Raw genomic sequence first — 26618 nt, forward strand, 5'->3', positions numbered from 1 at the left:
ACAGCATATTACTTAAAGTCATAGAGTCATAGAGATGTACAGCATGGAAACAGATCCTTCAGTCCAACCCGTCCATGCCGACCAGATATCCCAACCCAATCTAATCTCACCTGCCAGCACCTTAAATGAAGAGACTGCAGGGCTGGTGATGAAAAGGGACATGGGTATCCGGAAGTATGAATCAGGGAAAGTTAGCACATAGGTATAGCAAGATCAGGAGAGCAAGAGGAATGTTGTCATTTATTGCAATGGAAATGAACTATAAAAGTAGGGATGTTGTACAGCTGCAGAGATTACATCAAGTGTACAATTTTGGTTCTGCTTATTTGAAATAAAAATATAATTGATTTAAAGCAATTCAGAGAAGGTTCTCTCAGCTCATTTCTCAGGAGAAGAGCTTATGTTATGAAGAAATGGTGAACAAGCTAGCCTTATATCCATTGGAGTCTAGAAGAATGGGAGGTGATCTTATTGAAATATAAGATCTAGAGGGGACTGGATGGGGTAGATGTCTCGAAGATGCTTCCTCTTGAGGGGGAGATTGAAAAAGGAGGACATAGTTTATGAATAAAATCTATTTTAAGATAGAGATGAGGAGGGTTTTTTTTTCTCTGAATGTGTTTAAGTGTTGAAACCTATTCCCTAAAGTGGAGGATGAATCTTTACACATACTCAAAGTTGAATTGGCTAGATATTTGATATCCAAGCAAATCAAGGATTATGATGGACAAACAAGAAAGTGGAGCAGAGACTATAACCAGATTGGTTATGATTGTATTGAACTGTGGAGAAGGTTGAAGGGCAAAATTGCCTACTGCTGCTCTTAAGTCCCATGTTCCCATAAACAGTCAATGGACAAATCATTTGAAACACCTCAATTACTGAACAGTTCAAGTTTAACCAATTGAGTCAAAATGATGATATTGCTTTTCAGATTATGACAGAACTGAGGAACTTTGACATTATTGTGTTTCTGGATGATGCCACAAATGGCCACTTAATTTGATTTGACAGAACCATTAGTCTGAATCTTACTGTAAATTATCTAAGTGTTATTTTGTTGTGTTTCAGGGAGGTTCCTCTCCACGAGAGTTCTTGCACCACTATCCCAAACATGCCTCATTAACTATGTACCATTCCCCAATATCACTCAGCTTGTCTGATGCTAGCCCAATTCTCTCACTCACCATTGGCAGAAATACTCACCACTGCAGGATACTTCAGAATCCCTTGTGCCAACAAAATCTTTGAACTCCAGCTGGGCATTTGATCAAACATTGGCAACCTGGAGTTGTCTTTCATTGTGCAGACCAACAATTCTCAGGGCACACAGGTGCCACAGCTGACACTTCCTTACCAACACAACTGCCCATTCCTGCATCCATTGCTGCTTAGGCACCATGCCACACCATGCCTGTCCATAACCATATCCCATTATGCATCACTCTCAAAGTCACTGCCGTTCTGTCGCCCAATGTTGTCTTTAGCTTAACATCATATCATGTTCAATGTGGGATTATTATATACAGCAGAGCCTTCAAATACATGAGGTACATTACTTTTATTCCCCAAAACTAAAAGCTAACATAAAACAAACAAAACCTGGAGCTGTATTTCTTTCTTGGCACTGCTTAACATTGAGCACTAATAATTCTACCATTAATGAGTGATCACTGCACCCAGTTCTCTGTTACTGGAACCAGGTGCCAAAAAGTCCTGTCTGGCTCATAGCATCTGATGCTGCGGTGTTCTACCATACAGAAGGTGATGCTCTTCCTGATCACAGTCTTCATCCTCCTTGGAGGAGGATTGATCTCTTTCTCCCAGCTTATCAACCTCCACAACATCCTCCTTTTGAGTATTCCAATGTGTAGAGCTCAGTACGCTAGGATTATGTAGCACACTCTGTCCTGAGTGTGTTGTTAGGTCTCCCCCACCCAGAGCTTTCCATGGAACACGCCCTAAGATGCTGGTGCTGGGTGGAGGTCCACAGCAGTAAGCAGCGTTCTTCATGTTGGGAATTTTTGGCATTTAGTTTCCATGTGGTGGGTGGGAGAATGGGAAACTGCATGTTAATAAGATGAGACTTGGTAGTAATGAGGGTGATAATGAGTGATGATCCATGCAAATAAGTTTCTAACAGCTCAGTAGCAAGAATCTTGTTCACCATTCAACATTTGGATGGAAAATGAAACATTTGCTCTTGACATTGAAAAGATCTTCCCTGGACACCTCACCTAATTTTCCCAAATTTCTCTCCATAGCCCATGTTGATCAGCAGCTGGGAGATAATACTCATTGACATCAATGAAGTCTTTAGTAGAAAATAGACTCCCATCAGCTAAAACTCTCAAAATAACATTTTGGGTGTCAACTGCTGCCAGGTTTGCTCGTGAGTTAAGTACCAGTGCATTCAACAGACTCAGAGTGAACACATTTCTCAAGCCGTAGTCAGGTGAACTCTCCAATACTTTACAAGTATTGTCCAAGGGCTCAGGCTTTTTCAATTCTTTGTGAATTTTAGAAAACAGTTAAATAGTGAACAAGAAGTCCTTGATGATCCTAAAAAATAGGAAACACTGAAACAATTCTGAGGAATTTGAACAATACCACTGCTATTTCAATCGTTAGTGAAGCAGGTTCTAGAGCCGACAATTGATGTCAAGGGTATAATTGTTACAATGCATTAGAAAACTTCAGATCATTTGCTTATGGCCAGTATAATGATTCAACCTTGGGTTAAGACATGATTGTGATGTGAGCCCTTGACAATAGGTGCCAAAAAAGCTTTGAACACTGACATTGCTTTTTTTTGTATTTCCACTTATTTTGTAAGAAATCTGGTTTTTGTATCTTAGATGGCTGCTTTGGTTTTTGTATCTAGGTGATTTTTTTAAAAAATCAGGCTTTTATACCTGAGATAGTGCTGGTGAGTGGTGACTTTGTACACCTTTCACGATACTCCTGCACTTGAGTACAGTGACAATAAAACCTAATTTTAAATCTAACTTCTGAAAATGAACCAGAGAAATGTTAATATTTACTGCTCTCGTTTTGAAATCCATGAAATCCATTGTCGATCTTACTGAGAAGTAGCCACACAAGTTCAGGAAATCTCAACATTTTTTAAATCTGTATAGATGAGTTGAAATAATTTCTGCAATTATGATTACAATTGTTTCCATTATAGTTCTAGTGTTGCATAACCTGTCTTTCCTGCATACTCCTGAATGAGTGTTTCCTTTCAGAACTATGATTGCAAGATACATTTTTTTTAGCTTTGAATTATGACTGTGGGAGTAAGACTGCCTGTGATATGCTAATGAGACCAGAATATATCAGCACAGGAAAAGATACAATGTGACATGATCTAGCTCCCTCTTGCAGCCTTGTGAAGAAACAAAGTGGCATCTCTCTTCAACCAAGTTAATGTTTTCCTCATGTTAGGAGAATCTTTAGCAGCACAACAAGATCAAGATTATGTGATGACAGTGAGTGAAAGAGCAATACAGAAAAGTTTCTTGCATTACCATAAAACTTGAAGTGAGCTACAGGTCCCAACCAGACAGATATGTGCTGAATTGTTGTTGAAGCTTTGTTAGATATCACATTGTAGCTGGCCTTGATATGGAGGTGCCTGTACTGGATTGGGGTGGACAAACTTAAAAATCACACAACACCAGGTTATGATACAACAGGTTTATTTGGAAGTCCAAAAAAAGCTGTTGGACTATAAGCTGGTGTTGTGTGTGTGTTTTTTTTAAAACTGCATTTGGCCTGGCTGTGAAGTTGAGGGGTTAACCTGTTCATATACGATTGCATACAATTCATGGATGTGCAGACAATGCCCTAGTCAGGCAAAGGATCAATTAAAAAAAAGCCTATGTACAAAAAAATAATAAAAACACAATGGCTATTTCATATCAAGAGTATTTTTTTTCTGTACTGTTGAATGCACACTGAAATGGGAAAAGTTCTACTAAAAACAAGTGCTGTGGAAGGATTTGCTGCACTTCTTCAAAATAAGTTACTGAAACTCATTGTCAGTGCTCTTTACACTGCTCCTTTGTTCAAGCAGTGAGAGAGACTAGTTACAGGCATCAGGCAGTGTGTACAGAGTGAAATTTAGCCAGCAACGAGTAGCTGATTGGTTTGTGAAGTTGTGGCCAACTGTGGATGACAAAGGCTGCCACCATGTGATTGGCTCCTGGGTAGTTGAAGAGCATGTGAATGTGAATGATATGGCCAGATGCCTTTGGACGTCCAGAAGTGGGTGATGTTTGTTCTGCAATAGAAAATACACAAATACAGAAGGACGCTCATTGCTGTAAGCTGTAGCCTTTAACCAATAATCTAGAGAACAAGTCACCCTGTGCTTCCTATAAGGATGTGAAATGTACTTGGAGAAGAGAGATTGAAGAACAGCAAATCCTAATAAGGAATAAGATCATTTGAATGAACCGTGTGGACAGAGGCCATTGAACTACCTTCCCAGTATTTTTCCTCCACCCATATACGGGTAATACAGTGGTTAGCAATGCTGATTCACAGTGCCAGGGACCCAGGTTTGATTCCAGCTTTGGGCAACTGCCTGTGTTGAGTTTGCATATTCTTCTCATGTCTGCGTGGGTTTCCTCCGGGTGCTCTGGTTTCCTCCCACAATCCAAAGATGTGCAAGTTAGCAGAAATGGGTGTGCTAAATTGCCCATAGTGTTCAGGGATGTGTAGGTTAGGTGCATTAGTCAGGGGGTAAATGTAGGATAATAGGGGAGGGGAAATGGGTCTGGGTGGGTTACTCTTTGGAGGGTTAGTATGGACATTTGGGCTGAAGGGCCTGTTTCCACACTGTAGGGATTCTATTCTATTTATACATCAATGTTTTTCACTGCATGTATCTATATTTGTGTAAAGGAGGAGTTTAATAAGGGCTTTAGAGCTTTATCTAGGATTGCATGTTGACAGTTCATTTGTTTACATGTAGCTGAAATTTATAGTAATTCTTGTTAAATACAAAACCTGGTCTGTGTGTTCTGCTTGCCTGGATCTAAACAGACAGATCAGTTGGGGAACTTCAGTGTACTTTGGTAAAATCATGGAATTGCAGAGCTTGATTCCCAGTGTGCTATTCCAGTGAAACATGGCATTCAATCTTTGTCAGATGGCTTTTAACAAGCATTCCCAATGACAAGAGGAAAATATTGATACATTTAATAATGATCTGTTTAGACTTGAACAGAACTGTAAATTTGGCAATTTACTAAATCAATTTAATTAAGGACAAAATTGATGTATTGGATGAATCATTGTCTGGGCACTTGTAATTGATGGATGACAAAGGCACTTCAAATGAGTGAACAAGTTGAAGCCAGGAAGTAAGATTGACTGGTGATTCAAAGTGACAAGCAAAACCATTACCTCAAAAATGACTGAAAAGTATGTTAAATGTAAAAGTAGAGACATGGCTGTACAAAAGCAGGGGAGGCAGGGAAATATTTCATCATGTGTTTGTGTATTTAGCCTGTATATTGACTCTGGAATTGGGAGAAGTAATCTCATAGATACTTACAAAATTCTTACAGGGACAGACAATGCAGATGTCAAAAGATTACTCCTCTGTGGTCTAGAACCAGAGGACAAGTCTGAGCATAAAAGATGCTCCATTTAGGACAGAAATTTGGAGAAACTTTGGAATTCCCTACCCCACAGGGCTGTGGAAGCTCGCTCATTAAATTACTTCAAGGCAGAGATTGACAGATTTTTAGTTACTAATGGCATCACGTGATGTGGGGGTAATCATCGTAGAATCATCACGGAATCCCTACAGTGTGGAAACAGGCCATTAGTAAACATCTGGTAGCATCCACGGGAAGAAAGTGCAAACATTTCAGGTCTGATGACTCTTCTGATGACTGATAACCCTGCTTTTTTCCCACAGATGCTCCCAGATCTGTTGCGTTTCTCTAGCAATTTCTGTTTTGATTGAAAAGATTTAGCTTATTTCTGGTTTAGAAAGAAAGAGGGTTTGATTTTCAGTTTGATTAAGGAAAAAGCCCATGCCTTGGAAAGCTTTTGATTTCAGTTTGGAGAGGTCCAGAAGAGTCAGTTTCTCCTGAAAATAGAAGGTAGCTCAGAACTGATATAAAATAGGTTATTTCGATGTAAAGGGTGTTAGTTTATAAGTTCCAGACCAGAAGAGTTTGGTTAGAACCCTATTTGAAGTTGATGAAGTCTAAACTCAGCTGTATGAATAATCAAGAAAGAGATTATCAAACTGTCAAGACTGGGACTTGAAAGAAACAGATAATTCAAACTCAGCATTCAGTTTGTGACACCAACCACTAAGACTCACCCCTGAAATTCCAAACATGATGGCTGGCACATATCAATATCCCTTGCACAAATAATGATGGCGTTAGAATGATTACTACTTACCAAAGGTATACCAATGCCAATATTGTTGAGGTTTGGCACTTGCTAAGTTCAAATATGTAAGAAACAGCTGAAGCATTACAGAAGGTTTGAGCGTTATCAACTAAGGTGGTATTTCTCATTGACGTAAAAAATGAAGCTGACATGACGCATTACATATATTCAATAGCTCAAACACTTCACAGCCTGAAAGTAATCGCAACATCCTTGCAAATGATCAGAAGGCACTGTGCAAACAGACACTGAATCTTACAAATGTCTTTCTATATAGTGGGTGGCAGGCTGACAATACAACTCATCTACAAGATGGGTTCTGATGGAAAGTGGCAGACATGAAATCGTAACTGTTTCTCTCACCCTGATTCCACAAGACTACTGACTGTTTCCAGCATTTTTTTGTATTTATTTCAGATTTCAGGATCTGCAGTATACATCCATCATGATATTAGGTCAAATGATCAAGTTCTTTACAAAGAGACCAATGTTAAGAAGGTTCAGCAAAATGGCTCATTATTACCACAATGATTCTGTTTATTCAGATACAACAACAATGTAAAAAGTTCAATTGGTACAACACTAATGACTTTGACAGAATCATTGCTTCGGGCAGTATTGAATCACTATGGTCTCCCCAAATTCTGACTGCCATAATAATGGAATTTTACCTTGGAAAATAAGTGTTACTAAAAATGTTTGCTTGAAGTAAATAAATAAATAAATATTAAATGATCACAACATTATGCTTTCAATGCATGCATGGATTATATAAGTTCACATGAAAACTGACTCATTAGCAGGTTTGGCATAACAACTGATTCCTGGAGAAAGCAATAATGTTGTTTTTCTTTTCTAAAAATGTTTAGACTTGATTAGGAATGAGATCTATCATAAGATAGATAATACATGCAACTGAAACTGTCTCCAACCGAAGATTAATGATAAATTCAAATACTTGATCATATTTTTCAGTAGTAGAATTATGTTTAAATCCATGATGACTCCATGCTCATGTCCAATGCCACCAAAGCACAGCTTGCATCTGATAAGCTGATTTGAAGTGAAATCAATGAAAAGTGCATCAGTCCTTGCTTGTTTCTCCCTCAATATCTATGATGGCACCCATTTGTTATCAGTGTTGTACAGGAAAGACTGTTTTCCACTTTTCTTTGGTGCATAGGAGGCTGTGAAAAGCAGAACAGATAAGCATTACTACCTGATAGCATTTGGGAAGTGTTTCAACTAGTATTTCAATTAAGATTTGTTGATAATTATTTCTAGCCTGGCAGATACCATATAGAATGACTAAAAAATACACTTGCTGCAATAATTAAACTTCAAAGCACTGAAGATCCATTTAAAAGAACAGAGCCCAGACTGACTTTACTAATCACATTTTTCAAGGATTGACAATTCTGGATTTCAGGGAAAGGGAGAGAGAAAATATAAGAACTTGCTTCTCCACATTTTAATCTTCTCTCTTTCTGAGAAGTAACAATAATCCTTGGCTCTTTAGCTGAATTAGTAATTCATTTACATAAATTGGCAAATTTTGTCTACATAACTAAATTAGTGTGACATTCCCATTTGCTCTCTGCTTAGATTTAGCTCACTGGATGGCACAAGCAATCATGGGTTTAGCAGGCAATTTGATCCAATGGAGCTGTGGTGGCCTGCCTCTTCTACCCTGTTGAATTAGTTTGACTGATGATGAGTACAATTCACAGTTTTAGTGTGCTTTCTTCATCTTATCTCAACAGAAGGGAATCTTGTGGTACACTAGGTAGTGCCAGAAAACTTGGAAGTCTCACTGTAGGTCTTGATGGCCATCAAAGTGTATTTTATCAATTATCAATGTCCTTAATATAAGCATATTAAATCTTTGCAAGAAGTTTATAGTAGGCAGTAACAGTGTGAGAATTTCCAGGCCACGGTTGATGCAGAGTAGTGTCTCTGAAGCTATAGCATCTGATGATGGACTAGCAACCTGTTACATGAAAAACTACCAATTGAAAAAGGCATATGCTTTGGCTTTCTTGTGTCATGAGATGTGGGAAAGCCTCTGACAAGGTTTTTTTTTGCTGTCAGATATGGTACATACGACCAAATACAACTCTTCTCCATCTCGAGAATGCAACTTTAAAAAGAAGGGTTTTGTGATTTACACATGAAAGAAGTGAAACTATCACTGTATTCTAACAGATGAAAGGCTTAACAGACAATCAATCTTTCAATGTATAATTTCAGTTACATCACACTGCAAATTTTTGTTATAAATTCTGTGTTAGGATCAAGCCCTCCCCAATCACCTGATGAAGGAGCGCTGCTCCGAAAGCTAGTGTGCTTCCAATTAAACCTGTTGGACTATAACCTGGTGTGTGATTTTTAACTTTGTACACCCCAGTCCAACACCGGCATCTCCAAATCATCACTTCTCCATCTCACCATTGTCTTGAAAAGGCTTGACTTTAGTCTACTCTCATGCTCTTACCACAGCCAAACTTTGAAAATAACCAACTGCCTCATCATCCATGAGAAAAAAACAGTTTTATTTATCAACATATTGTGATAAGGAATCTGAAGTATTCATAATCAGGCTGGTTTTAATGTGTCTTGCAAGGGTATTTGACCCTGACTTGGTGACATCTACTGAACAGAAACTTCAAATGGAAGGAAGTCCATGACCGTGATGCTGATGAAAATGTCAATGCTCTATGATTAAGGAAATTACATCATATTTTGGAGTTAAATAAAGAAATCAAAAATACATTTATAAGGAATTGCAGCATTAAAACATGGAGAGGTTGAACTATTAGCTGCATTATGGCTATTTCGCAATATGAATCAACTTTGAACTGCTAAGGGTATGATCAGCACTAAAGGTATGAACAGTGAAATGTTAGCATGTGTAGTTGCTCAGGTGTTTGTGGGCATTAGCCTGAAAAATGTTTGTGGTCCCTTACAAATGTATTTCAGGACCCTACACTAAATGAACTGGCATCATACAGAATGAGCTAACATAACTAGAGGCCAACGTCTATCAGCTTTTGTTTAAATGCTCCAGACGTCTTTGTAGGTGTACAGTATTTTTGAGGACTGATGCTTGGTCCTTTCCCATTCTCCTATCATTCCTCTACCAGGACCTACCTTAAGGTTGCTGCTGAGAAAATACCTTGCCTGAAATTGAAAACTTTCTAACGAGCAGGGTACTACTGGAGACATGATGAGTGGCAAAAGCTCACCAAGTGACTACAATGAAACCTGATGATCAATCTCAGGTTAGCTTCTGTATGCTGGCCCTGATCACACCATCACTTGCATTATGTGGTCAATTTCTTTACCTTTATTTTCTATCATAGCTCTTAAAGGATATTAGATGTTAGAAATTACACTTATGCATTAAATGTGCAGTCTTTCAATGTGCACAGAGAACATCTTCCAAATACAGAAATAAGCTGACCATCCAAAGGAGATTTGGACTAAACAGCTGTCTAGTTTAGCTTCTGCAGTCCTCACTTTCTCCTAGTTTAACATGGTACAGCACAATGATATGTACTTTGCACTTTAATAATGTCTCGCAATAAGACAACGATCGCTACAATCACCAAGAACTGTGACACCCGAAACCTCTAACTTGCACTCCTGTCCATGTGGATGAGGAAGTGTTGCTGGAGTTAAACGTTACAGTGACAAGCTGGGTCAGCTCATTTCTCAGTTCCTTGACTATGGCCTCGACAAAGTAATGCTATGGCCCCAGATAGTTATTTTAGGCACAGATTTTGTTTTATATAAAGCCAACTTTTAAAGTATTTCAGTGCCCATCCTAACTCTTCTGCCTCAAACCCTTCCTCAACACATTCTACAAGCTGGGGGTAAAAATCACAAACATTTCATCATTTCTGTTATTGGTGTTAAGTTTGCTCCACCTGTACAGGATTAATTCCTCTTGTTCTGGTCTGATATTTCTCTCTGTTTTTCTAGCATTTTTCCTTTTTGCTGTCTTAAGAGTCATAGAGTTGTAGAGATGTACAGCATGGAAACAGACCCTTCAGTCCAATCCGTCCATGCTGACCAGGTATCCCAACCTAATCTAGTCCCAGCTGCCAGCACCTGGCCCATATCCCTCCGAACCCTTCCTATTCATATAGCCATCCAAATGCCTCTTAAAATGTTGCAACTATACCAGCCCCCACCACTTCCTCTGGCAGCTCATTCCATACACATACCACCCTCTGCATGAAAAAGTTGCCCCTTAGGTCTCTTTTATATCTTTCTCCTCTCACCCTAAACCTATGACCTCTAGTTCTGGACTCCCCGACCCCAGGAAAAAGACTTTGCCTATTTATCCTTTCCATGACCCTCATAATTTTGTAAACCTCTATAAGGTCACCCCTCAGCCTCCGACGCTCCAAGGAAAACAGCCCCAGCCTGTTCAGCCTCTCCCGATACCTCAAATCCTCCAACCCTGGCAACATCCTTGTAAATCTTTTCTGAACCCTTTCAAGTTTCACAATATCTTTCCGATAGGAAGGAAACCAGAATTGCACGCAATACTCCTACCCAATGTCCTGTACAGCCGCGACATGATCTCCCATCTCCTGTACTCAATACTCTGACCAATAAAGGAAAGCATACCAACTGTCTTCTTCACTATCCTATCTACTTGCAACTTCACTTTCAAGGAGCTATGAACCTGCACTCCAAGGTTTCTTTGTTCAGCAACACTCCCTATGACCTTACCATTAAGTGTATAAGTCCTGCTAAGATTTGCTTTCCCAAATTGCAGCACCTTGCATTTATCTGAATTAAACTGCTTTCTTTTACTCTTTGCAATTTTTACGTAACCCTGTCTGAATTGGCCTGTATTACATATTCAGAAAGAGTTGACCCAGTGTGAGTTTTGAAGGTAAGCTTATTTCTGTATTTGGAAGGTGTTCTCTTTGAAAGACTGAATATTGAATGCATAAGCGTAAAGTCTAACATCTAATATCCTTTAAGAACTGGGAGGGAAAATGAAGATAAAGAAATTTGCCACATAAAGGAAGTGATTATTTATTAAGGCAAAACTTCTTTCAGTCTTTTGCTGAAGCTAATTTCTGAATATCTGGCAGTCATTCCAAACATTGAATGGTGGAAAAGAACTAATGGATAAATGGCAATTCAAGGAAAATTAAACTGGTAATCCACTATCACCAGTCCCATTCGACACAGCTATCCTCCACCCTCACCCACCCCTCTCCACCTCCACTCACTAAATTCACCGACAAAGGGTAGAAAAATGTAATGTTTACCCAGCTACCAAATGCAAAACAGGAAATTTTAAACAAGAACCAAATACTTCCTTCAACATAGCTGGCTTATTTTTGCTGAAGCCTTGCAACATATAAGGGAAATGGCAGTGTGAATGTATCTTAGCAAGAACAATGGGAATGGACTTATTTGCATCTTGTCTGGTATTTGCAAATTGACTTGTCAACAGTTACAACATATTGTGAGGTTGAAAATCACACAAGACCAGGTTATAGACCAACAGGTTTATTTGGAAGCACTAGCTTTCAGAGTGCAGCTCCTTCATCAGGTGATTATGGAGCATAAGATAATAAAACACAGAATTTGGAGCAAATGTTTAAAGTGTGATGTAACTGAAATTATATACTGAAAAAGACCTGGATTGTTTGTTAAATCTCTCATCTTTTAGAATGACCATGTTGGTTTCAATTCTCTCATATGTAAATCGTAGAACTTGTTAAAGTTACATACTCAAGTGAACTTTAACAATTGGTGTCATGCCATTGAAGGTGTGAGGTGCCCTGTGTCAGACTGTCTGTGCTACAATGTCCAGATTGATTCTAATCTAAAAAATGGATTTGCAGAATCTTACATGGATTCATGCAGTTTTTGGGCAAAATAAAATGTAATTCTGCAAGTACAACTTCACCCCATAAACGTGTGTGTGTGTGTGTGTGTGTGTGTGGGGGGGGGGGGGGTTGCGGGGGGTCTTATGAGTGTTTGTGAGAGAGTATGTGTATATCTGTGAGTGTGAGTGTAAAGGATAATAAATCTGTGAGAGGGTGCGTGTGTGCGTATGTGGGAGTGTGTGTGTGAGCGTATGAGAGAGAGGTTGTGCCTGATGAAGGGCTTATGCCCGAAACGTCGAATTTCCTGTTCCTTGGATGCTGCCTGACCTGCTGCGCTTTAACCAGCAACACATTTTCAGCTGTGTATGAGAGAGGGTCTGTGTGAGTGTTTGAATCTGTAGGAGTGTGTGTATACCTGTGGCACTGTGTGTGTAGGAGTGTCTGTCTGTGTGGGTGCGTGTGCGCGTGCGTGCGGTGTGGTATGAGTGTCTGAGAGAGTGCGTGTGAGAGTGTAAAGGATATAAATCTGTGTGTGTGTATGTGTCTAGGAGAGTGTGTGTGTGTGTCCATCTGTCTGTGTGTGTGTCGTGCAGTGGGGTCATCTGTAGTGTGACATGAACCCAGGGTCCCGGTTGAGGCCATCCCCATGGGTACTGAACTTGCCTATTAGTCTCTGCTTGGCCACTTTGTGTTGTTGCCTGTCCCGAAGTCCTTGGAGGATGGTCAACCGAAGGTGCAAGGTCGAATGCCCTGGACTGCTGAAGTGTTCTCCAACTGGGTGGGAACACTCCTGTTTGGTGTTTGTTGTGTGGTGTCCATTCATCTGCTGCCATAGCCCTCTGCTCAGTCTTGCCAATGTACCATGCCTCAGGGCATCCTTGCCTGCAGCGTATGAGATAGACAACATTGGCTGAGTTGCATGAGTATCTGCCACGTACATGGTGGTATCCGTGTCCACACTCTGAGACATCTTGCAGTGCCTACCATGACAATGTTGTATTGTGTTGTCCTGAAAGCTGGGCAGTTTGCTACAACACTAATCTGTTTAAGGTTTGGGGGTTGTTTTAAGGCGAGACATGGAGGCATGGGAAAGGTTGATCGTGTGTTGCAGGTCATGAAGAACATGGCGTAGGTTTTCGGCTCCTGAGAGGTACTGGACAGCGAAGGGTACTCTGTCAGTTGCAGATCGTGTCTGTCTCCTGAGGAGATCATTATGGTTTCTTGCTGTAGCATTTTGGAACTGGTGGTCGATGAGTTGAGCATCATACCCGGTTCTTATGAGGGCATTCTTGAGTACTTCCAGGGGGCCCATTACATTCCTCCTCATCTGAACAGACCCTTTGTATGCGTAGGGCTTGTCCAAAGGGGATGGCTGTTTTAATATGTTTTGGGTGGAAGCTGGGGAAGTGTAGCATCGTGAGGTTATCTGTGGGTTTGCAGTAGAGTGCGGTGCTGAGGTACCATCGTTGATAGAGATGCACGTGTCCAAGAATGAGACAGATAGTAGAGAGTAGTCCATGGTGAGTTTGATGGTGGGATGAAACTCATTGATATCACTGTGCAGACAATGTTGTCTATCTCACACACTGTAGGCAAGGATGCCCTGAGACATGGTACATTGGCAAGACTCAACAGAGACTATGGCAACAGATGAATGAACATCGCACAACAATCAACAAACAGGAGTGTTCCCTCCCAGTCAAGAGAACATTTCAACGGTCCGGGACATTCGACCTTGGACCTTCAGGTGACCGTCCTCCAAGGCGGACTTCAGGAAAGACAGCAGCGAAAAGTGGCCAAGCAGAAGCTGATAGCCAAGTTCAGTACCAGTGGGGATGGCCTCAACCTTGTGTCATGCAGTGGGGTCATGTCACACTACAGGTGACCGCACTGCACTACACAAGGACACACACAAACTCCGACAGACAAACATACACACAGACACTTCTACACACACTACCACAGACACACACAAACTCCAACAGACCCATATACTCATGCAGACCCTCCCTCATACACAAGCTCTCTCTCATATGCTCACATATGCACTCCCATACTCATACGCACACACGCACCCTCTCACAGACTTATACCCGTTTACACTCACACTCACACACATACTCTCTCACAGACACTTGCAACACCCCACCACTCCACACACGCTCACATGCACACATACACATCTAAGTTTATGGGGTGAATTTGTACTTGCAGAATTATATTTTATTTTGCTCAAAAACTGCATGAATCCATGTAAGATTCTGTAAAATCTTTCTGAAAAAGATTCTCATTTTTTAAGATGAGAATGAACCTGAATACTGTGGCACAGACAGTCTCACACAGGGCACCTCACACCTTCATTGCATTATCTGGGCCAACGTGACACCAATTGCTAAAGTTTACTTGAGAATGTAACTTTAACAGTTCTGCGATTTACATATGAAAGGTCTTTCTAAAAGATGAGAGACTTAACAAACAAACCAGGTATTTTTCAATATGTAACTCCAGTTACATCACACTGTAAACCTTTGCTGTAAATTCTGTGTCTTATGATCTTATACTCCACAACCACCTGATGAAGGAGCAGCGCTCCGAAAGCTAGTGCTTCCAAATAAACCTGTTGGACTATAATCTGGTGTTGTGTGATTTTTAAGTTTGTACACCCCAGTCCAACAACAGTGTCTCTAAATCATAACATATTGTGAAACAGCCGAATTGAAATGTCATGCATGTTTTGGATATTTTGCTGTCAAAGTGGAAAAAAAAATGTTCTTATCCTTAAAAGCTATGTGGTTGTAATAACAACAGTTTGTAAAATATCTTTACTTTTCTCAAAAAGAGATCCGTCTTCACACAGCTCTCAAAGCTTTACAAGTGTGCCAATGTTCTTAAAGTTTAGTGTTTACTTGTGTTTCACAGGTTTAAAAGGTTACTCAATGAAAGGCCCCTTTGACAGCACTTTCTAAACTCACAATCCTCTGTCATCTTGAAGGACACAGGCAGCAAAGGCATGGAATGAGCATGACTTGCAAGTTCCCCTCCAAGTCTCACAGAATCCTGTCCTGGAACCATAAAACCACTATTACTGAGCTAAAATCCTGGAACTTACTCCCCAACACCACTGTGGGTGACCATACAGTCCAAGGACTGTAATTATTGAAGACTGTAGGGGCAATTAGGTGTGCACAAAAAATGTCAGCCTGACCAACAACACCTACATTCCAAGAACAGGCTTTAAAATAAGGTTCATCTGTGGTTTTACTGAGAGACAAAACTGTTTTGTAATCATTCTGCGTTTGTATTTGACTTCCTGGGAATTAATAAACAATAACTTGCCAAAACCTCAGCCAGCACAGTCAGTCTGATTCATCATTTGTCTTAATGGCATGCAAAACATATATTGTCAATCATTTCCTGTGAGTCAGCAGGAATTTTTCAGAGGTAACTGGAGAGGACCATATTTGCTTGGGACCATGGAGAGTAGGTACACCACTACATGACCCAAATGAAACATCCTTCACCAGATAGTTTGAAGAGCCAAGGTGTCACTCTGCCCATTTATCTGTACAATCTCTGCTGCGTTAAAAAGAATACTTTCTTGTAGAGTTCAGGCAGCTGCACTCATCAGTCTCCATCCCTACACCCCCAGAGGTGTCCAATTAAATTCTTATAAAATGGTAAAAACAAGGAGGCCATTCAGTCCACTAAATGTGTGCTAGCTATTCATAAGAATAGCTCAACCTTGCAAGTTGCCATTTGTTTCTCCCGTGATACTGCATGATCTTCAGGAACTTATTCAGTTCCCTTTTGAAACTGACAATGGAACCTGTCTCCACCACCACCTCCCCTCCCTCCCTCACCAGTGCGTTTGTCATGTCACCTTTGAATCTTATGCAAAACACCTCAAATCCATATACTCTGGTTCTCAACAGCTCTACCAAAGGGAACTGTTTCTCACTCACTGCACTGCTGAATATCTTGATAAAACCTCCTCTCAAACCTCTTTTGCTCCTGTTTGGAGGCTGGTATGCATCATCTGACTCAATGTGCTAGCCATCAGTCATTAACTGGGCTCTGCTTGAGTCAGGAGTGGAAAATATTTATTGTATTGTCCATTTATGGGTGGCATGGGGGCACAGTGGTTCGCACTGCTGCCTCACTGCGCCAGAGACCTGGGTTCAATTCCCGCCTCAGGCAACTGTCTGTGTGGTGTTTGCACACTCTCCCTGTGAGAGCGTGGGTTTCCTCCGGGTGCTCCGGTTTCCTCCCACATTCCAAAAATGTGCAGGTTAGGTGAATTGGCCATGCTAAATTGTCCGTAGTGTTAGGTGAAGGGGTAAAAGTAGGGGAATGGGTCTGGGTGGGTTGCTCTTCGGAGGGTCAGCGTGGACTTGTTGGGCCGAAGGGCCTGTTTCCACGCTGTAAGTAATCTAATCTAATCTAATTTAGGATGGGTTTAGGTCAGTCTCTTATTGAGCTGACCAATATTCCTAGAATCAGCAGCAAACAATGTAAACAGTAAACAATGCCTGGTGTATTGACAATGGACTATTGATACTAAACTAACATCACCTGATGTTAATATTTGCAACCTTCATGGAATAAAGAGATTTTTAAAATGGACAAATATTGATCTTAATTGGCTGTTTTGTGACTACAGAATGAGGCACGCTGAGGGGACCTGTACAGAATACAATAAATTGGCTACAATGTAATTGTCATTTCATCTACAGACTGTGAAATAAGGCAGCTAAATCAGTGTCAAGGAATACACATACTGTTTAAGGGCGGCACGGTGGCACAGTGGTTAGCACTGCTGCCTCACAGCGCCTGTAGACCCGGGTTCAATTCCCGACTCAGGCGACTGACTGTGTGGAGTTTGCACGTTCTCCCCGTGTCTGCGTGGGTTTCCTCCGGGTGCTCCGGTTTCCTCCCACAGTCCAAAGATGTGCGGGTCAGGTGAATTGGCCAAGCTAAATTGCCCGTAGTGTTAGGTAAGGGGTAAATGTAGGGGTAAGGGTGGGTTGCGCTTCGGCGGGTCGGTGTGGACTTGTTGGGCCGAAGGGCCTGTTTCCACACTGTAAGTCTAATCTAATCTAATCTCCTGGTTAATTCACACTTGCACAATAGGTTCACATACTGGGAGATGAAAGATTGCTAAGAGTATTCAATAAGCAAATGAACAATATTTGAGTAGTTTGTTTGACAGAGTAGAGAGGGAGGAAGAATATGGATTCATAACAACAGAACTTACAGATGAATCTCTCTCTCAGTATATGAAGTCAGTGACCAGTGTCAAAGCAGTGGGAAAACAGCCAATCACTGAGAACTTCAGAATTTTATAAATTTTAGTACTGCTGAGGAAATAAGTCAACAGCTAAACAGTTGTGGACTCTGTTTTCACTCTCACATCTCAAAGACTCTAAGCACTTAAAGTTGCATCAGCTTTTACCTTCCATTCTATCTTAGTCACTTTTTGTTTTAAACTTATTCACTGCGTTTGTGCCTGTTTCTCTTGGAGTTCACAGGCAATTAAATTCTTCTTCCTTTTGCTCAAGAAAACCTTGGTAATTGGCTTTGTCATTTTCTGGCAAATTATGTTTGAATTGAAGTATGATAGCAATGTGCCAAAAAGAAAGCAAAAAATATTTGCAGTGACCGATCGTGCGAGGGTTAAAAAGAAAGATGATTCTTACGTTTCACCTGATTGTAATAAGGGTAGTTGCTTCTGACATAATTTCCATATTCTTGTGTGCCTTGCAAACCTTCAAAACCAAAGGCAATCATCCATTTTTACAGTTATAATATTTTGCTTATTCTGTTCCTGATGTCTAACCATCAGAACGCCCTACCTGGCCCAGGGGCATCTTTGTTTTGAGCGTTCCCAGTCCATCGGCTAGTGTTAGATACAAATACAGCATTGGACATATAGTGCTTGGGTGGATCATGAAAATCAACAATGTCATAATATCCTGGACCAGGAGGAGTCGGGTTTTTGCGTACTGGGAAGGGAGGAGCAGAAATGCACATATAATGTTTCTTCCTAGAAAAGATAAATGACAAAAGAACAATATGAGATGTAATGAACATTTTGTTAAAAGACAACAAGTCTCTGTCATAACAACAGCAAATCAGCCCTAATGTTTTGTGTACTATACTGAAAAAAAGTAATTTTATAGTGTTTTAGCTATTTGCCTATCAATCTCCCTCCTTTCCTACTGTAATATAAATTGTTGTGACCATTTGAATTTGGTATTCTTGTATTTGTTCTGATACTGCAAAATGAAAGGTGCTGGCAACTGGTCTCTTGTTTCAGCAATATATTCAGCCAAGCCTTGAAATGTTCTCCAGAAGACACAAAATTATGATTTGCAAATGCACAACATAACCTTGTGATACGTTAATTATATTGTTAATTGGTCAACAAACTACTTAAATCCCCCACTCCACTGAGTTTCTGGTTTCAACCAAGCTGCTTTAGGAACTTGGTCCAGAGTGTGTTGCTGGAAAAGCACAGAAGGTCAGGCAGCATCCAAGGAGCAGGAGAATCGGTGTTTCGGGCATAAGCCCTTCATCAGGAAGGCTTTGCTCAAAACATCAATTCTCCTGCTTCTCAGATGCTGACTGACCTGCTGTGCTTTTCCAGCAACACATTCTCGACTTTGATCTCCAGCATCTGTAGTCCTCACTTTTTCCTGCTTTAGGAACTTGTCAAGCATAGCCCCGTACCTTGAAAATCCATGAGCAGCGTGATTGGTTTTGCTGACAGCATGTTGCTTGAGCTGTACATCCACCATATTAAGATGTTTCTCACATGTTTGAAAAGTGCAGAACCTTTCCTTTCACTTTGCACTGTCACATGAAGACCATTTTTGCTAGACCAGTCTAGATTTGGCTGGATGTCAAAGGTAATAAGATAAGTAAAAGTAGGGCCCATTAGTGGAATCCAGACTGTGAAGATGATCAGGATTAAAAAAGGATAGTTTCTTTTCTCAGCATTTTTGTGACTACCCCCCTTTTTCAAGGAGGCATGACTGGGTTTGGAGGGCTGGGAACTATCCTCCATGTAGGGCAGACACCAGAATACCCAGCCTAATGGGTCAGGCGGAAATCGGAGTTGGATCATTTATGACATTTATACCTGTCAGCCCCAACTAAACCAGATGACTTCCCATGAACCACATAAACCATTCATGGGTCTTGTGTTGTATGACACCAATAGGCATAATCCAGACTAACTACCAAGATTGCATTCCAGAAACTTCACGAGTATGTTTCTGTTGTGGGAAAATAATTCAGGCATGGTGTCTTTAATCAACTGCTGTCAGAGAAGAAAGGGACATTGTCAGCAGCCTGGGATCAGTTTGAACAACTGGGACATACAAATTAAAGAATAAAATTGGGAGACATACGACATATAGATATCCTGAAGGCAAATATACATAAAAGACATCATACACTTTAAAAGCGTGTTCATTTCATTGGACTGAATGTTTATATTGTTCTTTAAAGTGAAACCATTGATAGAGTCTGCATGCAGTGAACTGATTTCTGAAAGATGCTAAAGACCACAATTTTAGAGATCATTCATCAACAAACAATAAGCCCATCAATGTAGAACTTTGCTCCAATGGAGTGTGCACAGTGCTTGTAAGCACCAGTTCATGAGAGAGAATTACATCACTCTAACGTTCGGCTCTGGATTTTTCTTTATGGCATCATTTCTAACTGAGTCAGGCGAGAATGAGAAATTCTGCAGGGAGTCATTCAGCAGGCTCCATTGCATCTTGCTTACTTTCAGCTAAAGTAATGACAAACTATTGAATATATTTCCCAAATATGGGAGGGCATATTGAAAGGTAAAGGCCTTTTGGCACAGTGAACAGCCTCAGAATCAGAAACGGGGTCAAAGTCAGGATGTCATTAATAAAGCAGGTGTCTTTTGAATGAAACTAAACAGTTTGAGTGTCAAACTGTAAACTCTCAGAGCACACGCAAACAGCAGACAATAAGATCAGGAGAGATTTCTGGTTTCTATGCGATAGAAAGAAAACTGGAGCCTCTAGTGCCAATTTCCAAACTCCTGAGTACAACACTGAGGTAAAAATACATGTAGCCACATCAGGTCTTTGAGTTGGCTCAGTTGGCTGGAAGATTGGTGTGGCCCAGATTAGTGCCAACAGCATGGGTTCAATCACATCCTGGCTGCAATGGATTCGGAGTTTAGCTCCTTGCCTTACCCATGACGGAGTTTGTGGCACTGTCAGCCAGACTTGCCTTCAAGCGGAGTTGTGATAAGTTCATAATACTGTAATGATGGGAAGATCTGACAATACAACACTAGACAAATGAACACCAGCATGTACCATGTTGTGATGGTAAGTGGCAGGAGATTCAAAATTTAAAAGAAAGAATGTAGTTTATACCTTTCTGATTGGCTGGTTGGGGAATAACTAGCTCCATTTACTGCAGCAGGCAATCAAGGCCTTTACAGCCGCCAAAACACCTTTTCACTTCGACAACTCCTATTCTCTTCTTGTTAAGAAAGTCTTCTGATTTGCTTTTCTCAGGTATCAAGTACACCTGTTTGGACACCATCCATTACAGGTCTGCTTCCTCATTGGACCAAATACAACAGTACAGCACAGGAACAGGCCCTTCAGCCCACCATATCTACGCCAACCATGATGTTATTCTAAACTGATCCCATTTGTCTGCATGTGGTCCATTTCCCTCAATTCTCTGCAGTTTTAATGGCTCTTAAACTTTACTCTTAACATCTGCTTCTACCACCTTCCCTGACAGCACACTCCTGGCACGTATTCACCTCTATGTAAAACACTTACCTCGCACATCTGCTTTAAAGTTTTCTCCTCTCACGTTAAACTAATGCCTCTGAGTATTTGACGTTTCCAACTGGGAAAGAGGCTCTGACTATCCACCTTAGCCATACTCTTCATAATTTTATAGACTTCATGTTGCTTCTCAGCCTCTGATGCTCTAGTGAAAACAAATCTAAGTTTGTGACCTCTCCTTATAGCCAATACTCTCAAATCCAGGTAACATCCTGGTAAACTTCTTCGGCACCGTCTCCAAACCTCCACATAAAGCGTAGTGGCCAGAGCTATGCACAGTATGCAAAATGTGGACTGACCAAATCTTATCCAATTGCAATATGCAACTTTTATACTCACTTTAGGGCGGCATGGTGGCTCAGCAGTTAGCACTGCTGCCTCACAGCACCAGGGTCCCAGGTTCGATTCCAACCTCAGGTGACTGTCTCTGTGGAGTTTGCACATTCTCCCAGTGTCTGTGTGGGTTTCTTCCGGGTGCTCCGGTTTCCTCCCACAGTTCAAAGATATGCAGGTTAAGTGAATTGGCCATGCTGAATTGCCCATAGTGTTAGGTGCATTAGTTAGAGGGAAAAGGGGTCTGGGTGGGTTGCTCTTCAGAGTCGGTGTGGACTTGTTGGGCCGAAGGGCCTGTTTCCACTCTGTAGGGAATCTAATCAATGATCTGACTGATGAAGGCCAACATGCTGAATGTCTTCTTTACCACCTTATCAACTTTTGTTGCCACTTTCAAGGAACTTTGGACTTGCACTGAAGATCCCTCTGTAAATCAATGCAATTCCCAGCAATTTACGATATACTTTCCTTTATGTTTCACGCGTCAAAATTCATTACCCCACACTAGTCCAGATTATACTTCATTTGTTATTTCTCTACTCAATTTTCCAGTCAATCTGTATCGTGCTGCATCCTTTGATATCCTTCCTCGCTATCCACAACTCCACCAATTTTCATGTGATCTACAAACTTATTGATCAGACCACCAAAATGTTCATCCAAATCATTTTTATAAATTACAAACAACAGTGGTCCGAGCACTGATCCTCTTGGAACACCACTTTCACAGACTTCACAGAAAAACACCTCTCTACAACTACCCTCTGTCTTCATTTGGCCAAGTCAATTTTGTATTCAACTCACCACAGATTCCATGCAATTTCATCTTCCGGATGAGTCAACTTTGTCAATTGCTTTAATAAAGTCCATGCAGTCAACATCTCTTGCTTTACACTTACCAATCTTTTTTGTCTTTTCTCAAAAAAAAATCAAGGGAGTTTGTGAGACAAGACTTCCCCTGCATAAAGGCATGCTGGCCATCTCTAATAACCCCAATGCAAGTAAACCCTGTCCCAAAAAAAATCTTCTGCAATAATTTCCCATCACTGATGTAAAGCTCACCGACCTACAATTTCCTGGATTATCTCTGTTGCCTTTCTTGAATAATGAAACAACTTTGGCTATTTTCCAGTCTTCTGGGTCCTCATCTGCGGCTAAAGAAAATACAAAAATCTTTGCCAAGGCCTTAGCAATCTTCTCCTTTGCCTCCTTTGAAGATATTAAGATACTAAGATATTATTAATATCAATGTTGCCTAGAATATCAGTGCACTCCTCCCTAAACTTTAGGCCCCTTTACATTATTGGTTCTGCCAGCAAGACAGAAAACACAACTCTCAAAAGCTGTTCACGGTTTGTTCAGATGAGAATTGCAGTTGCAGAGGAAGGTGCTGGGAGTGGAGGTTGGGTTGGTGGGGGGTGGCCGGGAGTGGAGGTTGGGTTGGTGGGGGGTGGCAGACAGGCTGCCTACCTGCGGAACGTTTCAGAGAACACCGCAGGGACACCTGGACCAACCAATCCAACCACTCTATGGCTCAACACTTCAACTTGCCCCCCCCCCACTCCACGAAGGACATGCAGGTCCTTGGACTCCCCCTCCATCACCAGACCATAGCATCACCAGACGTTTGGAGGAAGAGCGCTTCATCTTCCGCCTAGGAACCCTCCAACCACTAGGGATGAACTCAGATTTCTCCAGTTTCCTCATTTCCCCTCCCCCCACCTTGTCTCAGTCCTAACCCTCGAACTCAGCACCACCTTCATAACCTGAAATCTTCTTCCTGACCTCTCCGCCCCCACCCCCACTCCGGCCTATCACCCTCACCTTAACCTCCTTCCACCTATCGCATTTCCAACGCCTCTCCCCCAAGTCCCTCCTCCCTACCTTTTATTTTAGCCTGCTTGGCACACTTTCCCCATTCCTGAAGAAGGGCTCATGCCTGAAACATCAATTCTCCTGCTCCTTGGATACTGCCCGACCTGCTGCGCTTTTCCAGCAACACATTTTCAGTCCTTTAATGGTGGGGTCCTGCAGGCTGGAGTGACACACATGCAGGCTTTTCTCTTCCCTCAGGACCAATAGTGGAGACCAGACACCAGACCATGCCATCCTGTTGCAAGATTACCATCAGGTTAAAGATGTCTCAGCCATCTGGAGATATGCCCAGCACTGTAGGCATTGGACCAATCTACTTCTCCAAACTGTCAGTTTAGGTGCCCCCTTATCTGTCCGTTACCTCATACTCACTCTATCTGTGCTCCTGTACCCGTTGCCCACCAAGGCTCTACCAACCTCACTGACAACCTTGTCAAGCTTCCTAACTTTGTATCTATGCTAAAGAGCAAGGCAGAATAGAAGTAACATGAGCCAGGTGACTCAGGCTGAGGAGCCAAGTGCAATGTAAGTCAGGGATGCCATGAGAATCCAGAGAGGCTCAGAGTGAGTGAGGGCAATGACAACGAGCAAAGACTCCAGAGATGTAGCCTGGTCCAGCTCATCAGCTGGGGATGTGCCCCGAAGGTACAACTGGAATACTAATGCCTGTGGTTAAGGTGTGCATGTGATTGGTGTCCTTCGAGCATTGTCCTGAGATTTTGGTATGAAAATGTGTTGCTGGTTAAAGCGCAGCAGGTCAGGCAGCCTCCAAGGAACAGGAAATTCGACATTTCGGGCATAAGCCCTTCATCAGGAATGAGGAAAGTGTGCCAAGCAGGCTAAGATAAAAGGTAGGGAGGGTGCCCTGTATCCAACTATGGAGCTGCTTCAGAGCAAGCGGCAAGCTGAAATCACCAGATACCCGCTCTGATTTCCATGTTGAGTCTTCTCAACATCTATCATGTTGGTGAGATAGAGAGCTGATTACTGATGAGGAGAGCTGGGCTGTCAACAAGCGACTGAGCAATGACACCCCATAATTGGCAACTCATCACTGTCGATTGAGAGACTCACCGTGCACTCTGCCAAAGCATAAAAGATGCAGCAAGATGCTCCTTGCTGATTCTTCAAAAATCTCTCTATAAACCACAACAAAAACAAAGCAAAGAACTGCAAATGCTGGAAATCAGAAACAAAAACTAAATTTGCTGGAAAAATTCAGCATCTGTGGAGCCAGAGCAGAGTTAATGTTTTGGGTCCAGTGACCCTTCTTCAGAAGATGCTGCAGAACAGATGCTGCCAGATGCTGAGATGGTCCAACAATTTCTGTTTTTGGCTTCCATGAATCACATTCCTTCTACTCCTGTAAGATGCCATCCACAACCATTTCAAAGGCAGATTAGTTTTCTTTACAAAACATTAAAATTACATGTTCATGACAGTACTAGAAACTAAAACAATGATCCGCACAGGGGAACTTATGATGCCACTTCCCTTCCATCCCCCCCAATGCCCTCATTTGACACTCAGACAATCCAAACGTTGCATCTTCTGAAAGCTCGGAATCTGCAGTCAATTTTTCTCCACAACCAGATCTTTGAGAAAATATGATTTACTGGATTTGGCAATGTAGCTACCATTCAAGTGGACCCTGTTACACATACCACGGATGCAAATGTGCATATTGCACCTGTTCCTGTCCCATCGATTTATAGGGTTGATAAGTTGCTGGTCCTGGGTTTGAGTCCTTTGGATATTTCAGGCGGATTGTCTTGGATCTAAAAGAAGAGACTATGGATTTTGGTGACTCCTTTGTCAGAGAATGGTTGACTTTGTATTGACCTGGAAAGGAATTTCAAGCAGACACGTTACCAGTAAGGATACAGTTCACACATTTACAAACAGATAATCTTCATTGTTTATTAACCCTGGACAACTGCAGCAAAACAGCCTTGTTGCATGCACAGAGATGTATTCCAAAAATAGGAAATCTCTTTTACCTATTACAATGCTTTCTTACAGTAAGAGACCAGAAGCAGATTTCTCTGTTCAACAACTGCATTGCATCATTGACACAAAAGTATTAAATATAGACACGGCACTTCTCCTCTTCTTCATCTCAAAGCAAAAACAAAAAGAGTTGCTGAAGTATTTTATTGACCTTCTAATAAGAGAGATGAAGCACTACAATCAGTAGGTAAACAGCCCAGCAGCATACATAGAACCATAAAAAACATGAGCATAAATATTTTGTTCTGCCTTTTGAGTATGCTCCACCATTCAGTCCAATCATCCAACTCAGTTTCCTGTTCCTGCTGTCTCCCTATACCCTTTGAGCCCTTCAAACCTAAGAATTATATATATCTCCTTCCTGAAAATATTCAATGCTTCAACTGTTTTCTCTGAAAGACAATTCTAGCAGCTTATCACTTTCTGGGTGAGGAAATTTCTCCTCATCTCAGTCAGTAATGGTCTACCCTATATCCTTAGACAGTGACTCCTGGTTCTGTACTCCCGAGTAATAAGGAACATCCTTCCTGAGTTTACCCAATCCAGTTCTGTTATAATTTTATAGGTTACTAGGAGATCCCCCTCCTCATTTTTTGAAATAAATGATGAGTCAGATATACAACAGCTAACTTAGTATCACTTTGCCCAAAATTACATGCAACATTGGCTTCTACTCACAAAACAAAAACCGGTTTGAAACTGAACAAAGCAACATTAGCAGAAAAGACTTGGTGTCTAGTAAATGGGGTTTGGATTTTTACTGAGGACCTTGGTGTGAAAACAAAGTTGTTTAACTCATTTCATTATGCTGTTCACCTTTAAAATACGTTTTATGCAGATGTTTTTTGTTTGGAAAGTTATAGTGAATGTTATTTCCTCAGTGGAAAGAGGCCAAAACAATAAAAAAAAGTTTATACGTGATCTATGATTAGGATCTATGACGAGGGTGACACAACTGTCGCCTCACAAGGTCAGTGACCTGGATTTGATTCCACCCTTAAGTGACTGTGTGGAATTTGCACATTCTCCCCGTGTCTGAATGGGTTTCCTCCAGGTGCTCTGGTTTCCTCCCACAGCCCAAAATTGTGCAGGTTAGGTGGATAGTCATGGGAAATGCAGGCTTACAGGGATAAAGTAAGGGGGTGGGACTGGGTGGGATGCTCTTTAGTATGCACTTGATGGGCTAAATGGCCTGCTTCCACATTGTAAGGATTCTATGATTCTGTGACCATACACCCGCAGCTTAAGTGATCAAACATTA

General features: G+C 41.3%; 1 protein-coding gene across 1 annotated transcript in view; it reads right to left on the bottom strand.

Moving 5' to 3' along the window:
- Positions 1-7194: 7194 nt before the first annotated feature.
- The window catches only part of stpg1 (sperm-tail PG-rich repeat containing 1), a 48642-nt gene continuing 29218 nt past the window's right edge, over positions 7195-26618 (bottom strand). Inside the window, exons 6-8 of the mRNA XM_060847163.1 lie at positions 25012-25189; positions 18137-18327; positions 7195-7610 (exon numbers count right to left, since the gene is read on the bottom strand). Of these exons, the coding sequence (XP_060703146.1) occupies positions 7537-7610; positions 18137-18327; positions 25012-25189 (443 nt within the window). The 3' untranslated portion in view covers positions 7195-7536. The remainder of the gene's footprint in view (positions 7611-18136; positions 18328-25011; positions 25190-26618) is intronic.

This window comes from Hemiscyllium ocellatum, chromosome 30 (genome assembly GCF_020745735.1).
Source record: "Hemiscyllium ocellatum isolate sHemOce1 chromosome 30, sHemOce1.pat.X.cur, whole genome shotgun sequence".
NCBI lineage: Eukaryota > Metazoa > Chordata > Chondrichthyes > Orectolobiformes > Hemiscylliidae > Hemiscyllium > Hemiscyllium ocellatum.